The sequence below is a fragment of the Papilio xuthus genome, unplaced genomic scaffold, assembly GCF_000836235.2.
Source record: "Papilio xuthus unplaced genomic scaffold, Pxut_1.1 DF825017.1, whole genome shotgun sequence".
Lineage (NCBI taxonomy): Eukaryota > Metazoa > Arthropoda > Insecta > Lepidoptera > Papilionidae > Papilio > Papilio xuthus.
The window spans coordinates 2,270,896-2,292,912 of record NW_013533632.1 but is presented as its reverse complement, the minus strand read 5'-3'; the positions used below and the strand labels follow the sequence as shown (position 1 = coordinate 2,292,912).

Genomic DNA, 22,017 nt, shown 5'->3' with positions numbered 1-22,017 from the left:
TATGTATTTACATGTACGTAACACAACAGGAGATGATGTAAAATGATTTTCCTATTGAAATATTATTTAGTCACTTTATTTAATTTAATTAATTAGTACCTTTTGCTATACAGGATGATTTTATAATGAGCTTTTATGTCCATGTTGCTTTTTTCTCTAACCGTGGGTTTCCAAATTAAATTTTCTTTGAAAGACAGACATATAAAACATACCATCTGTGCACGCGACTTCGTCCGCGTGAAATTCTGTCTTCGGGTAGCATTTTAATTATTTAGACTATTTCAATTATTTTTTGGACTTATAAAACATTACAACAAACATATTAAACTTACAAACTTTAATCCCCTATTCCCTATTATTGTTTTACACCCTTGAGGGTAAAAGTTTTACAAACTGAATATTATATAAGCTTTTGACTGTAGCCTATGTCCTTCTTTAGGCTCTACACTATCTGTGTATCAAATATCATTATAATCAATTGACTAGTTTTTGCGTGAAACTGCGACATACAGACAGAGTTACTTTCTCATTTGTGATATTATTAAAAATAATAGTAAGAATTGCTTTTGTTTTTCAAAGACAATAAGAGAGATAAGTGAAATGTCTTTCTATAGCTGTTTTTTCAATGGAAACAGACCGTTAAAGAAAAAGCAAGATAAACAGGAACGCGCACGGCTGTAGACATAAGTTTAAGTTTAAGTAATTTTATCTCTCTATAATTATTCTTTGCCATAAAACTATAATAAGTTTAGACTCTAAGTATTTGCATGGAATAGGAAGCATTTATAAGACAATTAACAAAATGCTTTTCTTTAAATTTTAATGTAACTTGCATTTTACATTCGTGAAGGCAATTAGCATCGTTAATTTGTGAAGTGAAATTTTCGCTAGATTAAGGCTTAGGTAACAATTAAATAATTCTGAATCTGAGAAAATCTTACTTACCGTGTTGTCACTGAATACTACAAAGTGTTGATTTTCCATGAATTGTGTTTTAAATTACAAATTGCTTACGTAAGTTTTCGTTACGATTGGAAGTCAATGTCAATCTTATGATCTGTTTACTTGTAATGTGAAAGTGTTTTTCTCAACAAATACATTAGTAAACTTTTAAGAAATTAAGCTAAAAGTTAACGTAGATTCTGATAGTTGCAGAGTATGTAAAAAAAAGTCCTCCTATTTTGTTTTTCAATGAAAAATTGCTTGTCGGGAGAAAAAACACATATGACCTTTCATTAGTCCTTCATTTTTTGCACAATCTTCGGGATACGTATAAAACACGTGACCACGTACACAAGTTGTTTTCAGCTTACAATGTCAATATGAATAATTTTAAATTGATGAATATATGATTAGAAATAAGATGCGTCGCAGCCAATTGCGATTTGGGTAATGCGCCGTTGGCGATTGCGCCACCGAATCTCAACATTAAGCGCTGTACATGTTATCCACAGGTCCTGAGTTCGATCCCCGGTCCCATGAATATGTTTTCCAATTTTTTTTACCTAGCCACGCCTAATTAACGATAAAAATATAAACACTACTAACTTTTGCTAGATCTTTCTTTTGTCAGTCCATGAATAAAATAAAACAGTATGATTAGTATTATATGTTCTGTACAATTGTGTTCTACATGAAAAAGAAATTTCATCGAGATTAATTTCTCTGTTTAGGGAGAAAGCTAGTAAAAACATTTAACAAACATAAAACCAAACATCCATCTAACCAATCAATCGCATTTATAAACTCTTACATTTTTTCTGTAACTTTTATATTTATCTGAAGAAATTTAAACATTTAAGTATAGTGCGATTTATCGATGCCATCTTTTGTGCAATAAGCCAAACACTGTTTACGCGATATGGTAAATTACAATTTCCATATTGGACGAAGTTTTCCATTGTTTCTCAAAGTGGGTAATATCTTTCAATTTTTATTATATCACTTACATAAGACTGTGAGCTTGGAGCCGAGTCCGCGAAATAATACCAGTACCACTCATCCTGATGAAGGGCCCCCGATGGGCTCCAATCTAGTCGGTGCCGCCACCGGACGAATATACGTGAGTGTTTAGCCGTTTTCATATCAGTTTAGTATAATGTCTCACGAAAGTTTTAATAATTAAATCACTTAAGGCTATTTACTAAAAGTTAAGCAGTGATTGCAACGCAATATTATAATAGGTTAAGTGTACTTCGTTATATTCGTTGGCAAGCATGCATCTATAAAAATTATGATATATAGACAAGTTACGAGATTGAGAAGATAACAAATTCAGTCTTGTCTAACCTTGACAGTAGCTTGTAGCCTCGGTTGCGCTGAATCATTACGCTGCATGATATGAATTCCTAGGTGGCCTTGGGTTTTTTTCCTTAAGTACGCGGTACTAAGAAAACTTTGAACATCAGGGATGCTGAATCTCGCTATCGAAGTTTTTGTCATTTGAAACTATATAAGGAACTCCCGCTGCAATACTATTGGGAAGTCCGTTTCTACACAGTCAAGCGGTGTTTGTGGAGTTATCTAATTTCTTCACACTCTTGTTATTCATCTGGCAAGAGCACTGTTAAGGGAATGCTGCCGTAGACCATGAAGCTGGCCGGCAATGGTTATTAGAGGTATTGGCCGCCTCGCCACCACTGTTGTAGAAGTTCTGACTTCCTTTTGTTCAACATCTTACTAATATTATAAATGCGAAAGCTTAGATCGATGGAAGGATAGATGTTTTTTAAAAGGTATCTCCAGACCATCAGGCAGCATGGATCTCGCTGAAATTGGGCATAGATACAGAACAAATTCTGGAAGAAAACGTAGGCTACAAATTAAGTTTTTTTTTTAATTCCGCTCGAATGCAGTTTCGGGCGACATCTAGTTTGAAATAAAACTGTTTGTCGATCTTATAAATTTTTCAAATTATTTAAGTGTTTTTATTATTCTTTTTGCGGACCGACAACTAGGTTTTAAAAAATTCAAATGCGTGAGTGGTTAAAATTTTTTCACGAAGCACTCGTCTCCGGACAGGCCCACTATTCTTTATATTTTGTTTCAAAAAATCATATTTGGTCGAACAAATCTCCATGAAAAATATGTTTTTTTTTCATAAAATAATAGGTAGGCGGAAGAGCGTTTGATTTGTACGAAGAAAATGTTTAATGGGTGATTTCGAAATAAAGATATTTAAAGATTCCGGTGTTATCCACGCTGCAGTTTTATCGCAAGTATACATTGTTTATCCGTACAAAACAGATTGTTACATGTTTTAGGGATGTTATTTTACAAGTGTTTCGTCCGATTTTAAATTGTCGAAGTTCACAATTTATTGGTAACATATATTTCATCAGGCGTGGAGACGGAGGAAGCAGTAGAGCGTGGTTGACAAGAAGTGGCTGAGCTCGTGAACCTTTTGATAACATGTAAAATCCTGTCCTACGGAACTTCGTCCTGCCTAAATATTCAATCCCCAACATCTCCAAGGAAATAAGATAGACGAGCAATGTTGCGACTATCGCTATTTCACTTTAACAGTATTTTTTTTTATTTATAAAAGTAATAATTACGTTCTTTCTAAGAAATATTTGTTAAAAAATATTTTTCTTGGTTTAGAAATATGGTAAATACATAATTTAAGGGTATTATATAACTGTAGTAACTGAATTAAAGGTGACACATGACACAAACCTTTATTTCACATAATCATTCGACAAGTGATCGACATCGTTTTGTGCAGAGGCGACTGCTATGAAATCTATTCATGTTACCTCCACAACCGCTGTACGAGAAACCTTTGCAAGTCCTCGTTGTCATATCAAAGTACCACCTGTATAAAAAATATGTTTCAATAATACCAACATAAAAAGGAACAAAAGACATTAGAAATGAAGCTCAATTTTTGTAATAAAAACATACTCGATTTTCTCTCATCGTTCTCTTCTCTTAGAAAAAAATAGATTTTTGTACAGTTTGTCGGCAGTGGACGTACACAGTAATTTAGTTTACTAATAAGTTGTATGAAAAACATCGTAAACCCACATTTCGCCAGTGTGGTTGACTATAGTCTAGTTATCCGTAACTTGGATAGGCCTTTCGGTGATGATTTATACTGGCTGATGACGTCAGAATTTTACAGAATCCAAAAGGTATTATAAAGATAATTGGAAAAATTAAAAAAAAATAACTTACATAGGATGATAACTGTTACACACGCCAAAATCAGGTTGTAGTCTACAAGATATCTCAAATGGAAGTTTATAATCGATCGGGTCTAAACCTGACACTGAAAATAATTAAGTTTATCAGAAGAAAACATTTTACATTAAATGCGATGGAAATTTAACACTTATATTTTGTAACGGCAATAAAACACTTCACATAACAATTGCCATGTATTTTTCTGCAGGTTGATAAAAAGCATTTTACTATGGCTATTAGTTCGCCTGTCCTGGTCTAAACGTAGTTCAACTACAGGGATTTAATGAAAATAATTAGTCTACTCCAATTTGAAAAACACCAGCTATCAAAAGAGATTCTAATAAAATAATATACGTAAACTAGAAATAAAAGGGAAAAATCAAAGATACAAAAGTACATACGTCGACAAGTGCTGTGACATGCTTTTATAGATTTAAATTGATTAAGATTGTATTCACAATCATTGCCAAAGGAACCTGCTTTGCAATCCTCTAATTTAACATCATAATAATACCTGTAAATGTCATAATAGTATTACGAAGAAAATAATTAAAAGTGCAATTTGCTATAGTTATCTTAATTATACTTACCGTGGTATATTATAACCACTTTTATTACAGTCATATGCAATGGGCTGCAATTTACAAAGAACTTCGGGATTATAGAATATAAGATCTAAAACAATATACGATAAATTATAAATCATAATGTTGAGATGTATGGATGGAAGTTTATTTGAAAGTGTCTCCGGAACGGCTCAACGGATTTTGATAAAATTTGGCACACATATAGAACATAGTGTGGAATTAAAAAAACTTAACAAGTACGTGTACTTCCAGACTATGTTTTACATGTATGGTATACTAAATTTTCAACAAAGAAAATTTCATCAAAATTCGTTGACCCGTTCCGGCGGCATCCATCCACCCATACAACCAAATATTCGCATTTATTATATTAGTGAGACTATGCCAAATGTCATATAGATTCGATGTCATTGTTATCCTAGAATTATTCAAGGATTTAATAGAACAAAATATTAATAACAAACTTACCATTTATAGTTGTACTACGTGATGTTGTTGAACTAAAATTAAATTGTAGTTGACATTTTACTAAATCTAATAAAAATAAACTAATAACAAATTCTGCCTTTGGAAACATAAAGCCTTCTTGACTCCTTTGCATTGACAAGTAAATTGTAATCATTCGTGTTTGTAATTAATTTCATGCAAAATTAAAAACAATAATTCAATAACATAAAACATAATTAAATAAAAAATTCAGTTGAAAAGATTTTATTTATTTCCCGCATGACTAGCTAGTTTGCTTAGGTTTTCAATAGCTTCATTAATAATTTTCTTCTCGATTTCAGGAGTTATTGACTTTAAAACGTTGTCTAAAATCCAAGCACACATCCACTTCTGATGAATATTAGTTTCTACTCTTGTTAATTTAACATGATATTCCAAACGACGTTTGATACTATTATAAACGTGCATTAACCTTTCTCTATAATTTGCTTCAAGTTGCATTGCGACGTTTTCTTTTTTAGCCTCAATAAGTAACTTTTGTCCATTCGCTCTCAATTGTGCTGTTTTACCATTTTTAATTATAGTTTCGTATGTAGATTCTTCTTCTTTTCTAGCTGAATTATAACTTGCTTCTACTTTATCTACTTCTTTATCCAAGCTAGCAGCCGCCAGGGGACCGAGTTTTTTAGTACCATAACAAACAATAACAAGTACGGACAAACCAATATAATATTCATGCTCCATAACATATATTTCTTTACTAACCAAATAGTTTAAAAGCATAATACCAAAAAGATATGGTCCCGTGACTCCGGTTTTCGGATAGAAGAATACAAAAAACTCTTCAGGTACGAATCCAAGGCGTACTTTACCAGATTTTTCCGCTCGTTTGAGTGATCCATTTCCAGGTTTATCAAATTGCTTCATATATTCCGGACATGTTTCATTGTGTGTGCCAAAAACAACTTTGTGTGTTAAATATCGTGGTTTATATTTTAAAAGCATCAATCTTTGGATATTCATGACTGAATACTTATGATAATTAACGATCTTTTGTGACAACGAGTATGTTTACGTTTACTTTATAATATCTTACGAATTGTCAAATTATAATGTCATATATATGACATATCATATTTTTTTATATAAATGTTTAGTGCCAGTAAGAACTGAGTAACAATTAAACTTTATTTCGATGATATGATATACTAGCTGTCGCCCACAATTCCGTTCGCGCGGAATTAGAAACAATACTTAATAGGTAGAATATGTGTTATTCCAAGCTATGCCAAATTTCAGCGAAATTTATGCAGCCGATCTGGAGATACTAACAAACATCCATCCATCCATGCATTCTAACATTCGTATTTATATAATAATATTAGTAAGATTATTGTAGGTATATAGATATTTTTTTACATATCATTATACAGCTGTAGACTTCATAGGCTTGCGACGCCTTTAAATTGAAGGTGATACGGCCTCAAAATTAAACAGCTTTACTTTTACCCAAAGGTCATCTTGGTCAAGCGTGATCGGACTACCAAAATAATCGATTCTAAAAAAGTTATGTGTTAAAATTGTAGGAATATCAAGTCAATTAATGACAAAAGAATACCGTATCTACTAATGGTCATTTAGGTTTATTAAATGGTGACGTAACGAGGTACAGGCTTATGTTCATATGTTGCGAAAGTAAAACGGCTCCGTGACTTACTCGTCAGTATACGAGGACGGTGGCATCGCGCGGTCGCGTACATTTGTATTTTTAATTTAATCATTATCGTAATTTACTCTTACTGTTATACCAACCAGTGAATACAAGCAATAAGATTCAACGACGTCTCAAATTACATAGAAGACAATCAAAAATAGTAAGTAATAAAATCATTTTAAATCCACACTTTCACTAACTTATTTAATGTTTATTTTTTGTATAGAAAACTCAAGTATAATTTTTAAGAATGTATTAGATATTTCGAAGTTATAAAATAGGTCTCTTAACGGCACTATACAGTTTAATACAAAACACACGCGTCTTGCCCTCTAATGACCTGAGATATCTTACAAATGCTCCACAAGTCTGTCGTCAAATAGCACTAAGGGAAACAAAGGACATGGATTAAATCGATATAACGCAATCGACTTTTAAATAATTAAAAAAAAAACAAAATAACAACGAAATACTTACAGATACATATTATTTCATAAGCGCAATTTTAATGTAAGGTCAAGCTTTGAACCAAACTAGTATTTCCAGTTTGTTTGTAAATCTATATTGATTGATAAACAAACATACTCATAATGGAATTTGTCATAATTATCATTTCCCTGCTCATATCCCACTAATACGAGGTACAACTCGTTTTGGTCTAACAAATCGATATCGAAGAATTTGTATATATATTTTTTTAACAATGTAATATCCAAATAACCTAATCAATCCATTTAGCAGTAAGGAAAGAAATAATCTCAACGGATCAATTTTATGGTGAATTTAATAAAGCCATTAATTTAGACGAATAAAAAATTTCAACTCGCAACAGTACTTATTCTATCTAGAACGTTTCGTAATAACTTATGTAGAATCATTAAATTAATTAATCGTAAGTTATCAATTTATAATAGCCACGCGAGTGCTTTAAAAAGTAATAGGTATTTACTACACAGTTATCTATGTTGTCCCTATTCTAAAAATACTCACGATATTTGTTAAGAATTAAAGAAATACGCACCTGCTTAAATTATCAATGTTCAATTTTAATAACAATTACGATATTAATTTTTTTTATTTTTTTATTTTATAGTAAATGGCACTATGATCATCAGTAAATTTAATTAGAACAATCTAGTCTAGGTGATAAGAATTCCCAAAATAACATTTTACTAAGTTTAAAACACGCCGTAAATGATAAAAACAGGACATACCACGTAATACAAATTGTAGTTAATTGTGCAAGCACATTTTACTTTACACACTCGAAAATCATAAGTGGCTTAGTAGTATAATATTAATTGTAACAGAGTATATATCATATTATATCGTGGAAATGGGTTTTGTAGTCGCTAAATAGGTATTAATGGGAAAATCCACTTAAAAATATTATGGCATTATTAGTGTTATTTTAAGATATCACAAAAATCTGTTTCGATTACATAGTTTTACATTGTTCTTTTAGGATTAATCCGATGCCGTCAAGCAAAAAAATGGTAAAAGATATTAAAAAAGGTGGCATGGACGGCCTAATTGGTAAGTCCTCGTCTAAAAAGTCCAGTAACATTTTGGATTATGGGAAAAAACAGACGAACAAAGTTTCTGTTAAAACTACTACTATGAACCAGACAACGAAGAAAAGCACTACTGAAAACTTCCATGGCAAAATTGGTAGTACTGTTACTGCTACTAATCCAAAACAAAATAAAAATAATTTCGCGACTTCAGCTTCGACAAATAATGACAAGAAATATTCCACAAATATTTTTGGAGAAAAGGCGGGAAGTTCTAAAAATCATGGGCTTTCCACCTTAGTGTCACAACCAACACCAGTTGCAGATAAGAACTATGTTTCTTCTTATAAGGATGCTAAAAATAAAAAATCATCAATAACATTTGGAATAATATGGCTACCAACGAAAAGACGCAACAAGTTAAAAGATAACTTAAAAAATGTTGATGGACGGGACCGTTCCAAAGAAAGAACACCTTCAATGTATAACTTGTAAGTAGAATAATTATTTATTATTTTATTTGTCTTTAATTTCAAGTTTGATATCCCTATAAAAAAGCGACAAATTAAGCAACTTTCTACGTTTTGCAAATAAAATTTTTTTTAGCCGTATTGTAAGTACGGTAACAGAAATGTGACCAAAAAAAGTTAAATTTATCAAAGATGGCGTCAGCGTTATTCGTTTGACATCTGACATTTGTATTTTGTTAATTGACAACTTGTTTTTCACAAATTCGCATCTGCCGGGATACGAGTAAATAATAATAAAGCGTGTTATATTTTGATAACATACTACTAACTACCAGATTGTATATTCCGTGTTTCTTAAATTTACAAGGTGAGTAGCAAAAACCAAAATAATGATATGAATTAAAGAATTAGTTGATTTGTTTTATTGTTCTCTTTCAGAATTTCTGATCGTCCGATTGATAAAATTGAAACAAGTAAGGAGCGGGATCTATTCCCTTCTGGAACTCTGAAAATGGCGCCTCCAGTTTATTTTAGGGAAAATAATAGCGAACAATCTCTTGGTCTGAATCATTTGTATCACGAAAAATATGACGATCAACACGAACGTGAAGGAAATGTAAGTGAATAGATAGATATAAATGTAAGAGTAGGCGGTTAAAGTGATTCGGGGAGAAGTCACTGCGCAGCACGCAGTTAACCTTGACACTGAAAAGGTTGAACCGCCATTACGCAGTTTCAAAACTTATGCTGTTAATGTATTTGGATTAAATTGCATAAGTAATTTTTAAAGTGTAACAATCGAGTTTTTTTTATGTTAAACAGGAGGCTGGTGTCTCCAATACAAGTGTCAATGGTGCCAAAGAGGATATATCAAATGAAGAAACCAACACCAACAACAATCCGCAGTGCAAAGGTGAAGATGTTGTTGATAAAGTTAACATGATGCGTAGGCAATCACTATCGAAAGAACAAACTCCTGATTCCGGTACAGAAAAGGAGGAATGTATAGTTGTATGGCTTCATTATATGTTACAATGTAGTGATTGTTGTATCATGTAAATATATGAAATTTATTTCATATATTACACCCATATCAATGGTAAAACAATCAAGACGAGATCTTTAAAAAAAACACTATTTTACACCTTTTAATGTGGAAATTTGTAGTTGTAAAAATCGGCTTGTTTTATACAATGTTTGTATATATAATTCTTCTGTGAGTGTGTATGTCTGAACTTCTCTCAAATGACTGGACCGATTTTAATGAAATTTTTTGTGTGTGTTAAAGGGGACCTGGGAATGGTTTAGATTCACAATTTTCATCAAATATTAACTTCATATTAATTTATTCAAATTAAAGACACATAGACAGGACGTCTGTCGGGTCCGCTAGTATCAACATAAAGTTTTTTAGACATGATTATTAGCTTTTTTAAGCTTTTAAAATTTGTATTAATAAATTGTCATACTATGAAAGTTTAAACTGCTACATAGTAAACATACATGAGTGAGAGTCTAAGGAATCATGCTATTTTATTTACTTTAGAGGTTTCTCTCTTGCTCAAGTTTCTTCCTTAACGAGGCTGTCCAACGGGAAGGACAGTAACTCTTGATTATCCCAGTTTGAACATTAATTCGCAAAAAAGTTTTGTTGAAAATGAATGAGAGCTGTCACTATTAAGTGATGTTTTCAAAGTTGTATGAATATGAACCAGTGTATTTTGCATTTTTTCTAATATTACTCATAATTAAAAATAATATGATTATAGTCTGTATATATTCCAATTTTAGATGGAATATTTTTTTAAATATATAGATATCACGGCTCAATTATTTTTGTTACGCCTTCCAGTAAGAGTAATTTAATTTGAATTTTCTTGATTTCGATTTGATGATCACTTAGAAATGGTGATTTTAAGTGTAGTTTTTGTTTGCAACAGCCATCCATTTAAAGGTTTGTGTTTTATGTATTAATAATATATGCTTCCTTCCATTTCAATTGATATTGTGATAAATTAAACAGGGGAGTATCATAATTTGGTATGTGAAGATATTTTTGATAAATTTATTGCGAAACTCTTCTAGCTATGTATTTCTTTAGGATAAGGCAGTTATATTATTGATGAAATTAATGTCCTTTTTTAGTCTTTAAAGGTTCTTACATATATCTTCAGTATGATTTATGTTAAATTGCAATAAAACACTGTTTGGATTTTTTTTGTAACAGTTTCTCATATAAAATAATGTACTAAATGTAATTTCTATTGCTGATTATTTCATAGTGAATGTGTCAATTTGGTTGTGGCTTTCAAAATATGTTCAGATTATTTTAAGGAGATTAATCTTTGAGTTCCTAATACTCATATTTGTCAGATCTGTTTATTATCTTTAATGGTTTTTTTAAATATTTGAAAAGGAAATAAGGTTTAAGGTAAAGTAGTAATGCTCGCAAGAAGTCAGTCGTAATGAGTTTTAGCAGAAAATTGTCAAATACAATACATATTTCTCAAATGTTTCAATGTTCTCTTATGATACATGTTACTACTCTACATAATAAACTTATTTTCTTTTTAATAAATCCATTTAATTTTTAGTTTGCAATAACCTCAAATGGAATACTTTATAAGGATTTTACAATTATTTCTATAGTTTTTAATTTTAAATATAAGTATTTTATATTTTTGTAATAATTTCCAATTGGTGCATTTTTCTTTTTAATAAGCTCTGAATTAGAATGTAAAACATATTGGAAGATGGTCAAAGGCTGATTTTATTTCTATTCTGTGTTTTAGAATCGTATATACATTTAATGTTATGTATTTTTGTGGGAACATATTATATTTTATAAGTTGAAATAAAAATATTTTGCATATTTTGTTGATAACATGATTCCGAAGATTGCAAATTGTTTTTATCTCGATGTTTTTGTACATTGGTTACACATCTTTTAAATTTCTCAGTACAATGTCAGTATTAGTTGTTTTAAAATTGGAACAACTAGTGTATATGTTTTTGATTGCTTGTAATTGGTTGAAATTACATTTGAGGCGGACAATGGTATCTTTTAATTTGTACTATGTTGCTTGAAATGTTTGAAGTATTATAATCGGTAGGTATTTTCATGAATAATCTTATAATTCTTAGTGAGAAATAAATTTTCTTTGTGATATTTGAGTCTCAAAATTTTTCATATTTTATATTGATTAAATTTAATAAATAGAAATTTTTGTTTTTTATTTTGTAATTAGTTGTCTCCTGCGACTACGTACGCGTAGAAATAAAAAACAAAACAATTAGTAACCTATGGGTTCTTCCAGATTCTGTTCTATATGTATGCCATATTTCATCGAGATCCATTCACTTGTTCCGGAGATACCTTCAAACAAACATCCATCCATCGATATAAACACTCGAATTTATAATATTAGTAAGACAACTTTTCTTTCTTTAATCCATATCACAATCTACCAAAACATTTATAATTTAAGGGCGATCAAGACAGTTTTTGTCAATGCACTTCTCAGCGAAGGATTCTTTGCATATAATGTATTTATCAAAGACCTAAAAACGATTTCATAATTTGAGGACAATGTTAGGTATAATAAAACAAATACATGATTCCAATAAACTTTATTATAGTGAATATTTTAAACACAGTGGACTTGAAGTACCACGTTATATATGTATTAAAGACTAAACAAGATCCTTAATCACATAATACTTTGCGAAAGATGTCATTCGTCATCAAATGAACTTGCAACATAACAATAAACACTACGAAAACATAACTTTTTTTGGGTAATTATTTCATATAGCATTAATAGTTTCTAGGGTAACCTTAAAACATGGAATTGTAAAATAAACTCTAATACAGTCTTAGAGTAAAGTCAATCACACATGTTCAGTTGTAAATGCACAAACTGAACTACACATTAAGTGTAAGTTGACATTTACATTTGGTTCCGCTGTTCAGTTAAGACTATGTATTTAAAACTGAATGTGTGTGGCTGGCTATGGTAGGCGGTATTTAATTGTATATTTTTTGTTTAATATTGTTATAATTGTTAAAATATTCTTTTTTTATATGGCATCTTGATTCAGACTTTTAGTTTCCACATAGTAGTTTATAAATATATTGATTAAATTAAATTAAATTAAAAAATCATAAACTTAAAAATAAAATTTGTATAAGTTTTTTGAGCAAAGTTATCACTAGTTTGTATATAGGTTAAACTTATAATAAAATAAAAAAAACTAAAAAATAATTAACGAAAAAATAAGTCTTTATGTTTCGCTGAGCTTTGTTCATCAAGAACATATCACAAATTCAAGTCTATTGTTCTATAACTTCTCTCTAAATGTAATATTTAATAATAAATAATATAATCAAACTAATTATAATATGTACTAAAGTAAATAAAAAAAATTGAGAATTTCTTGTGATTTGTTACCAGTCTTATAACAGTCTTACCATAATGACTATACCCTTTGGCTTGTGTAGTACATAGTATAATGTGAAATGATTTGAAATGTATATAATTTTAAGGTAATAACACTTACAACTATAATAATTGAGTTATTAATTAAAAAATAAAGTAAATCATTATAAATAATAATAATAAATTATTAGAAAAGAAATAAATTATTATAAATGAAATAAATTGCAAAAATTGCAGTAAAAGTCCTAATTATGAACTGATTTTTCACTAAACTATCACAGTCGGTATTACAATCTTCTTGTAATGTGTACTAATATGAATGTAACAAACTAATAACGAAAAATTGTCAAAACATTTGGATTCAACTCATACGGTTACTAGTGGTTTGGTAGATCAACTACCAATATTCAAATAGCCAAATCAGTAAACCAACATCTTAAGTTGAACAATGCTAAACTGATGTATTAAGGGCCTAATAGAAAAGCAGACATCTTAGAAACCATGCACATAGAGAGGAAGCTCCATTCTCTACAGCTCTGACCACAGGTTGCTTGAGGCAATGTATACCGCAGCCTGTGGTGTACTACTTTTTATATAAATATATATCAATATACCGAATAAATGCAACAACAAACTTAATTACTAAAAAAAACATAATGGTTTGATAGCACAAAATATTAAATGCTGAATGTGTCCTTCTTTGAGGTTAGATTTTTGGTCAAAAAAAACAAAGTAAGTCTTACAACATTGTCAGTAAAGCAGCATACCTTGATGTTGCATCTGTCATACATTAACAATCTAAATATATATTATACACTGCGCAGATAACCCTACTAGAAACAAATTCCGCGAACTGTTTAATTATACAGGAACAAAGCGTCGAAATATAACTATATATGAATTAATCCTTGTCTTGACACTACGACAATCAATATAATTCATAAATCTACACAATTACATTATGTGTAGATTAAAAACTATCTAAATTAAAGAACATTAACAATATCAATGAAATCTTAGAAATAAGAATGCTACTTAAGCATCAAATAATCCATATAAGAATGTACTCCATGTGTTTTTAGTAGATGAGATGGGCTGAGAAGTATCAGTTGCTATTGATGGCTGGTTGAAGCATTTATTCTGCGGCCGAGCTCCCATTCGGTTCCGGATCTGATTTAGATTTTCGGCTTAATATAAATAGCAAGTGAGATAAGGAAAAAATTGGTTCAGTGGTTTTTGTGTGAAAGGACAGACAGACAGTTACTTTGGCATTTATAATATTAAGTAAGGATAGAGGAAATAAAAATAAACTAAGAAATGTACCTTCATCATCCATGTCCATATCTGATGGTCCATCACCGGATGCCTCACTCTCCGAGTATTCATCTTCATCATCAATATCAGCATACGCAATTGACTGATAGATTTTGCATATACAGAGCACAGCGGAGAATAAGCATATTATGATGGTGGAGTCTACATAAGTACAGTAGTTTAGAAGTTCATCCACGAGATCACCTGAAATAATTTTAAAGATATAATATTCAGAAGATTGCAGAGAATTGAAATTTTTTGATTTGTAATAAGTAAAGCTTACCTCCCATAAACCTGACAGAGATTGCAATGGAAACCAAGACTGTGATAATGAGGTTGTTGAATCGTCGTTGACGTCTCAGAGCTGTAAGATTAGAAATACAGATATGAAACATTACTGTTCTTGTACCAGACCATAGCCAGCCAGATTCCACAATGGTTCAAATATAGTTGACAAGGAATGGGAAATTATAAAACAGTGGAATAATTTCCTGAAATTAAGCAAAAATTACGATACGATGGTAACGTACCTGCTCTTCGTCCACGAGCTCTAAAGCGGAATTCTGTAATTATGCGCTCCAACTCCTGATTTAGTAAAAATAAAATTCATTAGTTACTTTATATCTTTTTCGTAAATACAATATTACAAAATCATTTCTCCGCAAAATAGTAATTTCAGCTCAGTTTGTGCATGTCATGTAAAACTATTGTTATTACTATGCAGTGAAATAATAAATTTTTTAAACTTGGTTAACAGCAAAACATGAAGGATATCTCATGTTTTGTTATATCATTCAAAAGTTGCCAGCTATTGAACCTTGAATAGCTTCAATTATGTTAAGGTAAAAATCCAATATTCTATAATATAATTGTAACATACCTCAAAGTCTTCATTAAGGGAAATGTCCGATTCAGTGTCCCCATCCACATTATCTTCGCTAACATCATCTTCTGTATCTAATTGTTGGTCTATATCAGACTGTCCTTGTTCTTCCGAAGTCGACTCTGGTTCTTCCAATATTGTCTCTAAACGGCGTACCATATTGTACTGATATAGGGCACTTGGACGCTTAAATAAGGATGTCACATTGTGACATTGTTGATCCTCCTGACCCTCAGTATTTTCATCCTCCACCTCATCAGGGTTTTGCATTTCTACCATATCCTGTTGCATATTATTCTCCATCTCACCATGATATTCATCGAACTTTACTTTTGCGGCAAACTTCTTTTTCAGTCTTTCTGAAACCTTGGGCCCAATTGGGCCTGTTAAATCTTCCAGAGAATATACTTCTCTGTCGAAATCACCAATGGGATTGTGAGTTAACAACAAATTCAGTTGCCTGATCAATCTCTGCCTATATTCAAGTTGTTGAGCTGCCATACACTTCAGTGACTTTTCAAACTTGAGTTTTTGTAGTTTGGCAAGCTCAAGCTTCAACCCGTTTCCCATACCAGGTTCATCTAGTGTAAAGTTAACAGGAACATGTTCTTCCCTGGATTCTTCAATTTCATCTGGTACTTGCAATTCAGGCGCATCTGGTGGTTGTTCTTCCTCATGCTCCTCAGCTTGCAAGCCTGTCGGCTCTGATGTTACTGTTGCATCAGTAGTACTTGTTGCAACCTGTATAAAATATTAAATACACATTCAATGTCATTACAACATAAAAATCAATAAAAATATATTATATAGATACGTACACTATTTTCTTCCATTGGTGTTGGAGGTGTTTCATCTGATTCCTCTTCAGAGCTACAATAAAAGTGAAATAATTAAAAAAAAATTGAAATGATAGGCGCAAATCGATCAATCAATATATCACAAACGACGGGCGGGGCTACAATGACATCTTCGTTTAAAATCACTGTAGCGATGGAATTACGTTAGCAATTTATTATACCGTGCTATTGGTTTACCTCGTATTAAATATATCATGTTGACCCTTATCATAATAACACCGCCACTTATTTTGCAGTTTGGAATATTTTGCACGATCCATTGTAGTTTTACACGAAATCGAAACTTGTAAATAGAGAGCTTAAAAGTCCCGATAAATTGTGCTTATCTGTTATGTGCGTAGTGATAGCGGTTATATTGATTTAACTGGATTTAACTTTAAAAAAAATGGGGGCTGGATGTATTGGAAATAGGGAATAAGCAAGGAACAGGATGTGTGCAAACAGTGGAAAATGGAAAAGGAATGACTGGCGTCTTTTTCAATGTCATGGCCAATTTTCAGTGTTGTTTGACAAAGAGCATGTAAAATTGTCTTTGATAAGTACACATTCTTTTTCACTATGGTACATTTCTTTTACAGGGTGTACGGGAAAGATGTGCACAATGGATTTTTTTGTGACTGAGTAGTCACTGTTTGCCTTGAAGAGGCATTTACAGCTTTTTCTTCAGCGCTTAGCCTGAACCTCGTTTAAGAGTAACAAGACTCGAAGGCTCCCCCAGGAGCCTCGGCTCGGGCTGTTACTTCGTTATTGTTACCGGATTGGGAGGTCACCGAGCTCTTAGAGCGCTTAGGTATAGGCTTCATCAAGTGACTGGCCCCCGAGAGGGGACCTCGGCTTGGTCTGTCACTCATTACGCGTTTAGCATTCCGATTCAAGGGTGCCCGAGAGGGCCGTCCCTCGGCTTGATCGGTTGCTATTAATATGTACATTACTACCACTTCGGAGAGCGTTATCGCTGGGAGAAGAAGTGGCGGAAGAAACACCAGCAACGCTTGTATTATTAATAGGAGAAAATCTTCCTGCTATGAGGCCGTTTCGCGAGAATGATTGCTGCAGCCGACAGCGACTGCGGTCAAAATAACGTCGCGACGCTAACATCAGGTGCTGGGCGATGGTGGGCAAGTCCAAGTCTATATGATGATCACTGTTGCGCATGTACCACGGGGCTCCCGTGGCTCTGCGCAAGAATCTATTCTGAATCACCTGAAGTCGATGTATTTGTTTCGGAGCTATGTGCGCAAATACCGGACTAGCATTCGTCATGACGGGACGCACTATTAACCCAACTTACCTCTATTCAAAATTACCTCGTTTGGCCCCTAAAGGCCCCTTTAAACTTTGCAAATTATTTTACATTTATTCAAATATCTTAAAAACTCTTACATAGATTTTGGTCATATTGAAACACAGTTTTTGTTTCATAAACTACACCTCTGTTCTCTGATAAGATTTTGATTGAGCCAGCGGTTTTGACACAAAATACGTTTTTCTAAAAACTTATGCGTTTAATTCTTTAACATGAACAATAAGTTATATAGAGTATAGTAAATTTAGATAAAATTTCTAGTACCGATATCTAGTAGTACCAGAGTTAAGTGATATGTACTTCGTAAACATAATCGTAAACAAATCAAAATTTTACCACAGAACAAATATCTTAGTAATAAATTTCTATCTAACAAAAAAAGTAAGTATGAATTATGCAGATGGTTATAAGTTTGTGATTGACCATAGTTCAGATATTCGTATTTGCGAGCCCCCTGTAAGTATGACAAAGGTATGTTTTACAAAAATGTGTAGTTTATGTAAGAAAAACTGTGTTTTTAATATGAATAAAATCTATGTAAGATTTTTTGAGATTATTAAACTATGATTATTGTAGCAGTATTCAGGTATCCAGACCAAAGACTGAAATGTTGCCATAACTTTAAAAGGTGCCGTGAAGAAAACCTTTGTTATTTTTACTGTCACAGAACAACGTACAACCAAGCATTTTTCTTTTTCTTACTCATCTCTACTAATTCATAGAAGTTTTATACGTATTTAAATACACTTAATTAATGTACACATACATAAATATATTTAAAAAATAATTAAAGAAAAAAAAGCCATGTTAGTTTACTTTCAAATTTATTTATAACACTATTTTAAAACAACTCATTGTTGTTATTTTTAAAGTAAACATAATACCAATAAAATAATCAGTCGGTACATATAGCATTCTCACAATTTTATTAAGAATTAACATAAAATTATTCAAAATGAATATTTGTGAAGCTAAATAGGAGCTCTAGAATCTAGGGCTTCTAACAATAAGTTATAATCCTTCGTATCCTATAAAATACTTTAAATAACTCCATTCTCATAACGTAGATTCAAAAATAATTTTAATACATTACGCCATTGCTAAAGCAAGCGGTCATTTAATTAAGAGAAAGATATTATCTTTTTCTGTCAGTAAATGATATAAAACCTCACGCTAGATTGGCCAACTTCTTCGAAAAGGTTGGGTATAGAATGGGCTTTTTATACATGATTACATAAACAACATGATGGGTATTCTCTTATGAGGCAGTGCCTATTTTCTTTTGCCAACATAGAGGAGCATAGCACCGTTTCTTCTTTCTTAATTATTTTACTAATTGTATTATTAGCAACATATTTTATTTAGCTTGTATCATTTGATAAACTTATATAAAAAACGGCTAAACACTCACGTATATTCTTTCGATAGCGGCCCCGACTAGTTTCGAGCCCATCGGGGGCCCTTCATCGGGGTGAGTGGGACTGGTATTATTTCTGGGACGCGGCCCGTCGCTCATGACGCTGTTTGAAGAGCTTGAAGTCAGTCGGTGCCGCTAATGGACGAATATACATGAGTGTTTAGCCGTTTGTATATAAGTTTATTATAATGTCTCAGGAAAGTTTGAAGTTAATAGTATCATTTGTGTAACAAACCTTAACGCCATAGTATAGATTGAATTAAGTTCCTGTAGCACTCGGTTCAAGCATTCTTATGTTGTATCCTTAACATTTTCCAGTTTCTTAATCTAAATTACCTACTAGTTTTCGCTTACTTTAGTTCTTCACTACAAGTAATTATAGTGTAGACAGTCTTACTAACAAGTAGCAGAATAACTAATTATACTTAATTAAAAAAAGATACGATAATTTCTCAGTTTTTTAATTAATCCTTACGATGTGTGCTATCAACACTTTTGTTAAAAAAGGATGGCACTAACATTAATAGAGCCTAGAAACGAAAGAACTGTATTTTACTTTTGATCATTATTATTATTTTAAAAATATAAACTGATATTATATTTAAGTCTAATAGGCGTAAGTACCCGATATCGAAATATTTGGTCGCTGTATGCCATTCAACCTTAATTATATTATAACTAAACTAAGAAATAACCTAGAAATGCATTTGATTTGTTCATGTGATTAAAAATTATTATATTATCTTAATTCTATTCATTGATTCTACTAAGCATTTTAATTATAAAAGGCAATGGAATGTATACAAGGTAGATTAAAAATCTTTACAAAATAGTAGGAAAATAATCGTATGGACGGATTAAAGTAGCCATATGTTTATTAATAATTAAAAAATCGTCTTGTCTTAAATGTATCTAACTCTGTGGTCTTTTTTGATGCTTAACTATGAATAGTAGTTCATTGACATGATATTTTTAGATGCCTTAATATTTTTATAAGTTTCTTACATCTAGAAATAATCAGTCTGCATTCTATGCTTAATTTTAACAATTATTAAAAATGGAAAAGTTGGAAAACGATTTAAGGGCAGAGCATGGCTTCTCGTATGAAATATTTAGCTCACGTATTACAAACAAACTTGTTCGAAGTTGGATTTCATTATCCATACAACTAATAACTGAGACACCATTTGCAATGTTTGATAAAATCTGTCGCATGATAATATTTAGGAAAAAAACATTTAATTTGGTTGAGAATAACTGATATGTTTTTTCTATTTGTGTGCACCGAAATGAAAATAATAAAATCTATATTGATAGCTATAAAATTTTAAATAGAGCGTACGAAACACCTAATTTAAAGTGAAGTATGCTTATTCATCAGAACTTTTCTCCTTGTAAAGCGTAGGAACATGAAGCGTCTTTTCTTCTTAGCACCCATTTGGAGAAGGAGGTTCCTAGCTTCAGCCAGGGTACCAGGGTCAGCACCTTCTTCCACTCCGGAGACGAAACCACTCTCTGGTCTTGATAGAGCCGGTGCAGTGTTAGGAAGCAGTGAAAACCAACGGTCAATCTTCGCACTCGAAGACAACTGACATAAAAAAAACTGAACGTTAGCTACTACAATCAAAGAAGGGTAAGCCGGCGAGAGTGGCGCTACTATCGCAAGTTCTGTCAGAATATATAAAAAAACTACTTAAGCATAGAAAATGACGTAAAAGAAATAAACGACATGACAGCTTAAATATGTTTTGCTTCGTTCCGATTTATAATAAATGCGTCTGTTGATGTTATGTGGCAGTTAACTTTATCTATATTATTAGTTCCAAACCACACCACCGCAGTAAATCGCTACAATCAGCGCCAATATGGCGAAAATCAAAGAGGCACAAAATTCTTTGTCTTACAGCCAGTTAATTTATAGAGGTCAGTGCTGCGACAGACAGAGGGCGCTAATAAGCTATTATAATAATATTTTAACTTATGCCCACCGGTTCAGATGCCTTGTCGGTCTATACTTACTACATACAATTTTCAAAAAGAACGAAATAAGAGCAATGTTTTTTGCACAGGTATTTTGTCTATGAACAAACACATCAAGAGAATGTACACGGGATATCTTTTTAGCTTATGCTACTTCGTTGACTTTTGTCTTTTACTGTGACGTGGACACGGCTTTCTAACGATGACTGGGTTTGGAACCTGATAAATGATGAGAGATATCCATCACAAAACGAAGTGTAGTAGCGCTTAAAATTCTGAATATTTGAGGTTGGCGAATAATAGAAAACTTGTTGGAAATATTCCTATAATCTTATTTCTAATGGATAAACAAATGAAACATCAATATTCATCACGTCTACGTCTTTATTTAAGTCCTGATTTCCACATTGAGATTGAATGAAACTGTCTACTACAATAATCGATTATATTAGTCCAATAATATTTGAATATGTCATAAATTTTTAAACATTAAACTCCAATACTGTTGACTGACAATCTACATAAGTTCCTTGGATCAAGTCTATGTCCCATACTGATGTTTACGCTTTGATTATGTCAGCCTTCATTCCTTAATCTACTCATCTAAATACAAGATTACATATATATTGTAAACAGACACTGATTACCGTATATTTGAATATTCATATCATTAATATTTTTAAGAACATTAATAAATCTTTCACTAATTTTTAACTATTGTGATCTACAAGTCAAACAACGAGAAAGTTAACGTGTGTTTCCACTGAAGAAGCACGTATAAAAACTGTACGGTTATGTCATTTTTTCGAACAGAATTCAGATATGTTTTTATACAAATGCTTCGTCAGTGGAAACTGGTAATTGATTAGAATATAATAGTATATAATATAACTGTATATTC

General features: G+C 31.7%; 3 protein-coding genes across 3 annotated transcripts; 1 reads left to right on the top strand and 2 right to left on the bottom strand.

Moving 5' to 3' along the window:
• Positions 1–3,663: 3,663 nt before the first annotated feature.
• LOC106126184 (ATP synthase subunit b, mitochondrial) lies at positions 3,664–6,307 on the bottom strand. The gene is made up of 5 exons (XM_013323676.1): positions 5,244–6,307; positions 4,779–4,863; positions 4,590–4,702; positions 4,180–4,273; positions 3,664–3,817 (listed from the first exon to the last, which is right to left on the bottom strand). Exon 1 carries the CDS (start codon positions 6,243–6,245, stop codon positions 5,487–5,489), a length of 759 nt encoding a protein of 252 aa, XP_013179130.1. The 5' UTR covers positions 6,246–6,307; the 3' UTR covers positions 3,664–3,817; positions 4,180–4,273; positions 4,590–4,702; positions 4,779–4,863; positions 5,244–5,486.
• A 624-nt stretch (positions 6,308–6,931) lies between these two features.
• LOC106126144 (uncharacterized) lies at positions 6,932–10,172 on the top strand. Its single transcript, XM_013323624.1, has 4 exons — positions 6,932–7,096; positions 8,402–8,941; positions 9,359–9,536; positions 9,743–10,172. Exons 2-4 carry the CDS (start codon positions 8,412–8,414, stop codon positions 9,977–9,979), a joined length of 945 nt encoding a protein of 314 aa, XP_013179078.1. The 5' UTR covers positions 6,932–7,096; positions 8,402–8,411; the 3' UTR covers positions 9,980–10,172.
• Positions 10,173–13,608: 3,436 nt separating this feature from the next.
• On the bottom strand, positions 13,609–17,044 carry LOC106126138 (uncharacterized). Its single transcript, XM_013323617.1, has 7 exons — positions 16,591–17,044; positions 16,375–16,426; positions 15,554–16,297; positions 15,204–15,258; positions 14,957–15,037; positions 14,683–14,877; positions 13,609–14,529 (listed from the first exon to the last, which is right to left on the bottom strand). Exons 1-7 carry the CDS (start codon positions 16,671–16,673, stop codon positions 14,495–14,497), a joined length of 1,245 nt encoding a protein of 414 aa, XP_013179071.1. The 5' UTR covers positions 16,674–17,044; the 3' UTR covers positions 13,609–14,494.
• Between the last annotated feature and the right edge of the window lie 4,973 nt (positions 17,045–22,017).

Excerpts from the sequence above, each read along its gene's own strand:
- LOC106126144 (XM_013323624.1), top strand. The coding sequence starts at position 8,412 with ATGCCGTCAAGCAAAAAAATGGTAAAAGATATTAAAAAAGGTGGCATG. Across the intron at positions 8,942-9,358 it reads ACACCTTCAATGTATAACTT|AATTTCTGATCGTCCGATTG; the intron begins GTAAGTAGAATA and ends GTTCTCTTTCAG. Across the intron at positions 9,537-9,742 it reads AACACGAACGTGAAGGAAAT|GAGGCTGGTGTCTCCAATAC; the intron begins GTAAGTGAATAG and ends TATGTTAAACAG.
- LOC106126184 (XM_013323676.1), bottom strand. The coding sequence starts at position 6,245 with ATGAATATCCAAAGATTGATGCTTTTAAAATATAAACCACGATATTTA.
- LOC106126138 (XM_013323617.1), bottom strand. The coding sequence starts at position 16,673 with ATGGATCGTGCAAAATATTCCAAACTGCAAAATAAGTGGCGGTGTTAT. Across the intron at positions 15,038-15,203 it reads AGCTCGTGGACGAAGAGCAG|CTCTGAGACGTCAACGACGA; the intron begins GTACGTTACCAT and ends CTAATCTTACAG. Across the intron at positions 14,530-14,682 it reads TATGGACATGGATGATGAAG|ATCCGGAACCGAATGGGAGC; the intron begins GTACATTTCTTA and ends AATCTAAATCAG.